General features: G+C 46.0%; 1 protein-coding gene across 1 annotated transcript; it reads left to right on the forward strand.

The window, feature by feature from the left end:
- The first annotated feature begins 1,355 nt into the window (after positions 1 to 1,355).
- On the forward strand, positions 1,356 to 4,465 carry LOC119336703 (cytochrome P450 72A15-like). The gene is made up of 5 exons (XM_037608774.1): positions 1,356 to 1,704; positions 2,264 to 2,484; positions 2,613 to 2,857; positions 3,250 to 3,628; positions 3,713 to 4,465. The coding sequence occupies exons 1-5, from the start codon at positions 1,389 to 1,391 to the stop codon at positions 4,136 to 4,138; spliced, it is 1,587 nt and encodes a 528-aa protein (XP_037464671.1). The 5' UTR covers positions 1,356 to 1,388; the 3' UTR covers positions 4,139 to 4,465.
- The last annotated feature ends 4,945 nt before the right edge of the window (positions 4,466 to 9,410 follow it).

A 9,410-nucleotide genomic window follows, 5' to 3' on the forward strand; every position in this document is an offset into this window, starting at 1 on the left:
GGCGAATGAGCACAGGCAGTTGGACCGGACCTTGATGAGAATATGCTACGACAGTTCTTGGAGTTGTGGAGTAGGGTGGCTGCATGGGTGCCCATAGAGGGGGAGCAGGACGAGGTGCGTTGGTCCTGGGATACGCATGGCCAATTCACCGTGAGATCGGCGTATGCAAGCAGATTCTGGGGACGTGAGGAGGTTCCAACATCGAAGCTGGCATGGAAATCGAGGGCGCCGTTGGAATGCCGCTTCTTTGCGTAGTTGGCCCTAAAGAATCAGTGTTGGACCTCGGACAGGCTAGCCAGGAGGGGTCTACCGCACCAAGACGCATGCCCTTTTTGTGATCAGGAAGAGGAATCAATAAACCACATGTTGCGCATGTGCGTGTTCGCCAAGACGGCATGGATGGTAGTTGGAGAGGCACCTGGCAGGGAGGACTGGCTGCCGAATCAGGAGGACACACTTGCAGAGTGGCTATGTACTAGATGTGTGGGCAATACTACGTGCACTAAGGACTTGCGTGCGGTGTTGCTACTAGTCATGGGGGAGCTATGGAAGCATCGTAATGCCATTGTCTTTGACGGTGATTCCCCGTCGATTGTGAGACTCATCAACAAGGTGAAGACGGAGGCCAAAGTGTGAGCTACGGCCGGGCTAATCAAGACGGATTTGAAGGTTTTCTTAGGTAGATTGCATAGGCGGGCTACGAGGGAGGAGTAGGGTAGCGGTGTCCTGGGTGGAGTGGGTGCTCGCTAAAAGCCGCATGAACATGTAAATGTAACTTGTAGCGGAGGCCTTCTTTGCCTTTCTTCTTTAATACTCCCTCCGTTTCAAAATAGATGACTCAATTTTATACTAAAGTTAATACAAAGTTGAGTCATCTATTTTAGAACGGAGGGAGTATATGATGTGCACACTCGTACATATTCGAGAAAAAAAGATGTGGCTTGCAGCAGGCGCCGCGTTTCTTCCCTACCCGGCGCACAAGGTGCCAACCGGAGGAGCCGCGATCAGGAGCGCAGGACAAACAAGCCTGACGGAAGTGCTTCGATCACCGCCACTGAGAGCTTGCAGGCCAAGGCGAGGTTCCCTTGGCCCGGGGCTTCCCGTGACGTAACGCCTGACGCGCATGAACGAGACAGGCCGGATTATTGTACTAGATTTGATCGACTGACGAGTGTGCGACCATACTGTCACTGCTAGCTCAGCGCTTCAATGCGTGAGATCCAAGTAGCATACGCCTCTGGATTCTAGAAGGATAATAATCAACTACAGCTACAGCGACAGCATAGTAGTACGTGTCACGCCAGCCGACATGTATTTAACCCCTGCCACCACAGCCCACACAGGTACGAGCGGCCGTGCTTCTCCTGGCTTTCCTCTCCTAGCTAGCGATGGCGACCGAGGGCCTCCGGATGCTGCTGGCGGACGCCTCTCGCTCTCCGTGGGGCGTCGCCGGCGCCGCGGCGGCCGTGGCGCTGCTGTGGTTCGCCGCCTGGGTCCTGGAGTGGGCGTGGTGGACGCCGCGGCGGCTGGGCCGGGCTCTCCGGGCCCAGGGAATCAGGGGCACCCGGTACCGCCTCTTCACCGGCGACATACCGGAGAACGCCCGGTGCAACGCTGTGGCCCGGTCGCGGCCCATGCCGCTCGGCTCCCACGACATCACCCCCCGCGTGCTGCCCATGTTCTCCAACGCCATCAAGGAGCACGGTAAGCTTTTCAGTCCTGAAATTCTGAAGTTCTTCATTTTTGTGACGTCAGGACGAGTAGTGCTTGCGCTTTGAGCCAGCTGCCTGCATCACTTTGCGTCCGAGCATGTGTTTGTTTGGAGATTAACTAAACTGGGTGCACACTGCACACTAACAGTTGTCGGAACTTCTTTTCAGACGCTTTGAACTCTCCTCATAGAAAACCATGTGCTCAAAGCCAAGCCATTGCTGTAGTCAGTTAACATGGGACCCAAATGTCATAAGTCTGCTTATAATTGACTAATCAAAGCAATGCTTTTCTTTTATTACCGATCAGTCCTAGAGTTGTGGTACCACAGCCCCAAAAGTAGTGTATTTGTGCAGTTTCTCTTTTTTTTTGTTCTTCCGGGATCTGCTCTGAACCTCTGATACACAGCATATGTGTAGGATATTTGTGGGGATGTATCTTGCTACACAGGAGCTACTAACAAACTACATCATGCACTTCAGTTGTCATATCACAAAATATCTTTCTCGCAAAAAATAAAAAAAAATAACGGAATATCTATTTACGAATGCAGGGAAAGTGTCCTTCACTTGGTTTGGCCCAACGCCAAGGGTGATGATTCCAGACCCAGAATTAGTGAGAGAAATTCTGTCCAACAAGTTTGGGCACTTCGGGAAACAGAGGAGCACCCGTATTGGGAAGCTGCTAGCCAACGGGCTTGCAAATCATGAAGGAGAGAAATGGGCAAAGCACCGAAGAATCCTCAATCCTGCATTTCACCATGAGAAGATAAAGGTACCCGTTCAGTGAGAATTTCTAGTGGCTTCCATTATTTTCTCACTTTGAGTCGCAACATGCATGGGTCAAAAAAATAAATGCAGGATAATGCACACTTTTCATATGCTGATATGTTTCGTTTGCAGAGGATGCTGCCAGTTTTTTCTGCCTGCTGTGAAGAGATGATTACAAGATGGGGGAATTCGATGTCCGCTGACGGATCATGTGAGATTGACTTCTGTCCTGAGTTCCAGAATCTTACCGGAGATGTCATCTCGAGAACAGCATTTGGTAGCAATTTTCAGGAGGGGATGAAAATATTCCAGCTGCAAGGGGAGTTAGGTGAACGGCTGATACAGGCATTTCAGACACTTTTTATCCCAGGCTATTGGTAAGTTCTTTTCTTTCACAAAAACAAAAAATCCTTCGACTTGCAGACATGAGTACTTACAAACTTTCCATCACAAGCTCATAACGTTTCTAGCAAATGGAGTAGTGCACTGCATATATGGTCTGTGGCATTTGACGAAAAATAGGTATTTTAGGCACATGCAGTTTAACTCCCCTTAGAGGCGCTCAAGTGAAATTTGAAAGGAAACTACTAGACTTTTTTTCATAAAGTGAAGAGTTCATTAAAAAAATGGCTGATCAAAGGAACATTTTGTCTTTCGATGGTAAAGATAAATAGTACTCCATCTGTAAACTAATATAAGACCTTTTAGATACAGAGGGAGTAGCAATCAAGATTTTCTTTCAAATGCTGACATGTCAGAACATTTTCAGGTTCTTCCCAACAAAGAACAACAGAAGGATGAGAGCAATTGATCGTGAGATCCGCATGATTCTGCGAGGCATTATTGGGAAAAAGGAAAGAGCTATTAAAAATGGTGAAGCTAGCAGCGATGACTTGCTAGGATTGCTGTTGGAGTCAAATATGCAACAATCAAATGGGAAGGCAAATCTAGGACTGAGTATTGAAGATATAATTCAGGAATGCAAGCTATTTTACTTTGCAGGTATGGAGACAACATCGGTCTTGCTCACATGGACACTAATTGTGCTAAGCATGCACCCAGAGTGGCAAGAGCAGGCAAGAGAGGAAGTGTTGCATCACTTTGGAAGAACCACACCTGATTTTGAGAACTTGGGTCGCCTGAAGATTGTAAGTGCGAAATTGATGATAATGTGATGTTTTAAGTCTAGAATGGTTGGAGTAATGTTCTTGATATTGTGTATTATTTTGCAGGTAACAATGATTTTTTATGAGGTTCTTAGGTTGTACCCCCCAATAACCTTCCTCACGAGAAGAACTTACAAGGCAATGGAGCTTGGCGGCATCAAATATCCGGCAGGCGTGAACCTTATGTTGCCAATTCTCTTTATCCACCATGACCCTGATATTTGGGGAAAAGATGCAAGGGAATTCAATCCACAGAGGTTTGCTGATGGCATCTCAAATGCAGCGAAGCATCCGGCGGCATTCTTTCCTTTTGGAGGGGGTCCTCGGATATGCATCGGCCAGAACTTTGCGTTGCTGGAAGCAAAGATGGCTCTGAGCATCATCCTCCAGCGCTTCTCCTTCGAGCTCTCGCCGTCCTACGTCCATGCACCGTACACCGTGATAACCCTGCAGCCGCAGCATGGTGCTCAAATTAGGCTGAAGAAGATATGAGCATGCTTTCTCGTGGGGCAGTGAATCTACTTACTAGTTGTGTATAGGTGAAAGTTTTGGCTTTTGGTTGAATAAACATAGCAACTACTCCCTCCGTTCCAAAATAGATGACTCAACTTTATACTAACTTTAGTATAAAGTTGAGTCATCTATTTTGGAACGGAGGGAGTAGTTTTCATGTTGTAGTCGCAAAAAAGAAAAGCAGGTTTCATGTTTTGTATGCTTTTTTGAAATAACTGAGTGAATGGAAATAGTAGTTCCAGCTGAACTGCTCGTTTGCTTCAGTTCATAATAGTACGGCTAGTGTGTAACTTCCTTTCAGTGAAACTCCTTTCATGATGCTCGCAAAAATAACTCCTTTCATCAGGGTCAGGCTGCAGAAAAGAGAACACTGAAAAGTCTTTCTTACACTGGCGTTGTTTACCAGAAATTATCTGCGTCATAACTGTGCTCGATCGATACTCGGCATGAATCAAAGGGAGAAAAACAAACCCGAGGATAGTTGTTCCATTTATGCACTAAAGAAGACTTAGAATACAGATAAAGCTCAAGAATGCCCTTCATAGATCGAACCCGAAGCTTAAAAAAACCAACTGGACTAAAAAGAATGATATCCCACTATACAAAGACTGTAGGTATGCCTTTTGTCTATCAAGTTGACAAACTGCTAGTATTCGTGAAAAAAAGGGAAATTGCTCCTCTACCGTTCTGAAAAAGATCAATTTCTCTTATCTGAGGCACACAAACCAAATACTTACATATGTAAACTGGGAAATTATAGGTTAATTTGCGAAAACTTTGATGTACTTCCATGCAACAGGAGCAGCAGCTAAAATTTACATATTACAGTTTTTTTTCTAAGGGGCCAAGGATTACAATTTTTTCACGGGTATGAATCCTACACAAACAATTGGACATTCATGCACCCTTGTTCTAGCATTTGCGCAAAACAGACTTACACGCTGGTTTAGCTGACTGGTATGCAATTGAGTTTAAATGCAAAAGGTCACCACAATAACGGTGTCATTATCAGAAAATCACCCCTTTACAATCTTTCGCAAACATCACCGTACGCAAAGACCGACACCGGCAAACAATACTGATGATAAATGCTAATTGCTTTGATGATGTCATTAATTGTTCGAGCCCGTCCGTCGGACCGAGTTGGCAAAAAAAGTGCCACGAGGGCACCTGTTGAGTGTGCCGAGGAGCTGTGCCAGTCCGCCGTGGGCATGGCGCTAGCTTGCAGAGCCGTCTCCACCGTTCTCCTCCACCTCCTTCCCTACCGGCCAGGGTTTGCACGGAAGCCACCTAGGACCGACGCCACGATGGCCCAGTGCCTGAACGCGAGCCCTCCCATCTGCTCCCTTCACCTCGACACCTCCGCCTCCCTATCCGACGCACTGCACCGCCCAGATGATGAATCGGGTCAGCTGAAGTTCCTCCGCGCTTGGCGGCCCAACTCCCCTTCCGTTATCTGTTTTTTTTTTAAACGCAAAAAACTGTGCCCGTAGAGTGAAATGAATCGGTGACCTCCTGCTTCGAGGGACAATGCACTAATCAATAATGCTAAACACACTGGCAAACATACAAATGAATCGGTAGCATTACTCCTGCACTAACCGCACAGCCACTTAGCCCGACCTAATTAGTTGTATCTTTTTCCAAATTTTCTTCTTTCCTTTTTCCGTCTTTCCTTTTTTCCTTTTTCCTTTTCTGTTTTTTCTTCCTTATCCGATGAAAGTAATTCGATTTTCTGAAATTATTTTTCAAATGGATAACTTTTTTTATAAACTTTTTTTTTCAAAACAATGAACTTTTTTTATGAGATTGTTTTTCAAATCGATGAACTTTTTTTATGAACCTTTTTTGAACACTGATGAACTTTTTTTAAAATTCTATTAACTTTTTTCATTTTTCGATGATTCTTTTTTCAAATTTGATGAACATTTTTCCAAATTGAATGAACTGTTTTTAAAATGGATGAACTTTTTCCAAATTCAATGAACTTTTTTTGAATTTGTTAACTTTTGTAAGTTTCTCAAAAAAAATCTAAATCCATGAACATTTTTGAATTCATGATTTTTTTATACTTTTTGCGTATTTTTTCCAAAGTCAACGATGGACTAGTTAACTATTCAACTAACGCGACCTTCCAAATCTATAGAGCGAGCAAAGCAGGCGCGACCGGGGGGCGGACTGACGAGGACGATCGAGCGATCTGGGCCAGCCCACGATCGTGCGCGTGTGAGTGCTAGGATCGGCAACCCGCGTCAACATCGCTGATTAAGAGCTCGGGAGCTCCTATTGGGCGCTGCAAGCGCCGGCCAGCGCTCCTGGCGCTTGCACACATCGTGTAGCAGGCCGGCCCAACAAGAGCCTTCACCACTATACCAACTCCGTTTGTTGCCTAATATTAGGAAATAACTCTATTTGAGCTCTCCTTTAGTACAAACATTAACATATGTTATACTTTCTTCATGTTGATTAATATAAAAAACCAAAAACTCACCAAAAACGAAAGCGTTTACGAATTCAAAAATGTTCATGGATTTTGAACAAAAGTTAACGAAATTTTCAAAAAAGGTTCACCGAAGTTGAAAAAAGTTCATCGAATTTGAAAATAATTCATCGATTTCTTAAAAAAGTTCATTGGATTTGAAAAGAGTTCATCGATTTTTGAAAAAAGTTCACCAAATTTGATAAAATTCATCAAATTTGAAAATTTTCATCGATTTCAAAAATAGTTCAACCAAAAATGGGAAAAGTTCATCGATTTGAGAAAAGAGTTCATCAAATTTTCACAAAAGTTCATCAAAAAATGAAAAAGTTCATGAACTAAAAAACTGTGCATTTAAGAAAATAAATAAAAGAAAAGGTAAAAGAACCAGAAAAAAAGAAAAGAAAGAGAACAAAACAAACTGACAAACAATAGAAGAGTAAAACGATGATACACTGCACAAGTCGGTTAGTGGCCTGGTGGTTGTGACGTGTTTATTTGTGAAGGAGGCCGTGGGTTCGATTCGTTGGTAGTGCAATTAAGGCCACGTTCGGTTTGCAGGATTTCTACAGGAATTCCAAAGGAACTCAGTTCCTATAGGGAAATGTCCTTGGCAGCGTCCGGAACAAAGAAAACAGCTACAGTATTCTTAAGGAATTTCCTCTCTCTTTTTTTTTTTCGAAAAACTTCCAATCTATTCATCTTCATGGCAGTACAACGAACAGCAGAAATAAAAATTACATTCAGATCCGTAGACCACCTAGCGACGACTACAAGCACTGAAGCGAGCCGAAGGCGCGCCGCCGTCATCACCCCTCCATCACCGGAGTCGGGCACAACTTGTTGTAGTAGACAGTCGGGAAGTCGTCGTGCTAAGGCCCCATAGGACCAGCGCACCAGAACAACAACCGCCGCCGATGAAGAATAACATAGGTTGGAAGGATTCAACCCGAAGACACACGAACGTAAACGAACAACGACGAGATCCGAGCAAATCCACCAAAGATAGATCCGCCGGAGACACACCTCCACACGCCCACCAACGATGCTAGATGCACCGCCGGAACGGGGGCTAGGCGGGGAGACCTTTATTCCATCTTCAGGCAGCCGCCACCGTCTCGCCTTCCTGAGCATGACACAAACCCTAACAAGACAGAAAAAAACGACTGACAACGGAGCCCTCCCGCCGGCCCTTGGCAGGATCCACCGCGCCCCCATAGCCCTAGGGCCACCGGAGAAGAGGCGGACATGCGGCGGCGCCGGCGAGAGGCAGAAACCCTACCTTTCTTTCTTGGAGGAGGAGAGTTGAGGAATTTCCTCTCAACAGTTCTGATTCCTGAGGATTGTAAACATCAGCTCAGCTCTCTTTTTTTGGTGGAAGACCGAGGAGAGGTTGGCTGCATGCGAATAAAATAATACTTTCTTCGTTTCAAATTACTTGTTTTAGATTTGTCTAGATACGGATGTATCTAGCACTAAAATGAGTGTAGATACATCCGTATCTAGACAAATTCAAGACAAGTAATTCGGAACGGAGGGAGTAATACTATTGTGTGTCCATTTTGAGCTGGATGAGGAAGGCAATATACAATCAAGTCGTGGCCAAATAAAATATTCATGGAACAGTATGCATACCTTCGTTTCTCCCATGACCATCCGAACATACGTTTCTGATCCTATGTTTTGCAGTTGTGATCATTTCCCATTCCTATGTTTTCTTATATTCCTATGTTTTACATTCTTTTTTTTTCTAGAATACGCACTAGCGTGCGTATCATGCATTAAAGAAGGAGAGGGGGGAAGAGCCCCATCCACCAAGGTCAAAGTTTACATGTGGTCACACTTGATGAAATCGACACTACCGCTACCGTGCCCCATATGACCGACGCTGATCTAGCTACTCGCGCTATCCCACCTAGCAAGCACCGACAAGAAAGAAGCCATGTCGTGCTTAAACATTCCAGCTCGCGACCAAGCTCTGCCCTCGGTCTCAATGCGCGTAATCATCATTGCCATCGATGGGGAGGCGCCCTCAAACACGATCTTGTTTTTATGCTTCCACAGTTCCCAGAGGCACAGAGAGATCATGGTGGTGACATCCCTCTGATGAATCCCTGGAGACGAGCATGCCATGAACCATTCGACGATCGAGTCCTCATGGCCAGGTGCCCAATCTGGCTTGCCCAGCGTTGCAAGCACGGCGACCCACACCACTCGGGCAAAGACAGAAGTTAGCGTGATGTGATTGATCGTCTCCTCGCCCTGATCGCAAAAGGGGCAAGTCGCCTGATGGGGTAACCCTCGCCAGCCAACCTGTCAGACGTCCAACATCGATCCCAGGCCAGCAACCAGTTGAAAAAATGGCATTGAAGCGGAGCTTTGGACTTCCAAGCCAGGGTGGCGTAGGGTGCCCGCTCCATGCCCCAGACTTTTGCCGCATACGTCGATTTGGCAGAGTATTGACCAGTGTCTTCCCATGCCCATCTGACAGAGTCTCGCGAGACCAGTGTGAGATGAACCACAGCCGTCGCTGACCACAGAGCCAGGTACTCCTGAAGAGCGGCCTCGTCCATGTCCGGTCTGATGCATGCAGCCCAGCTACCATCCGCAAGTGCCTGCGCAACCGTCATAGCCCTCTTCGTTCTCCTAGGCACGCGCTGATACAGACTCCACGTGATCTCTTGAGCCCTGTATCCACCGATCCACCTATCTTCCCAGAAGATTGCCCGATGGCCATCGTCGACCGTAGTGAGCGCTACAGCCTGAAACAGC

Source organism: Triticum dicoccoides, chromosome 7B (assembly GCF_002162155.2).
Source record: "Triticum dicoccoides isolate Atlit2015 ecotype Zavitan chromosome 7B, WEW_v2.0, whole genome shotgun sequence".
Taxonomy (NCBI): Eukaryota; Viridiplantae; Streptophyta; class Magnoliopsida; order Poales; family Poaceae; genus Triticum; species Triticum dicoccoides.

Excerpts from the sequence above, each read along its gene's own strand:
- LOC119336703 (XM_037608774.1), top strand. The coding sequence starts at position 1,389 with ATGGCGACCGAGGGCCTCCGGATGCTGCTGGCGGACGCCTCTCGCTCT. Across the intron at positions 2,485-2,612 it reads TTCACCATGAGAAGATAAAG|AGGATGCTGCCAGTTTTTTC; the intron begins GTACCCGTTCAG and ends TTTCGTTTGCAG. Across the intron at positions 2,858-3,249 it reads CTTTTTATCCCAGGCTATTG|GTTCTTCCCAACAAAGAACA; the intron begins GTAAGTTCTTTT and ends GAACATTTTCAG.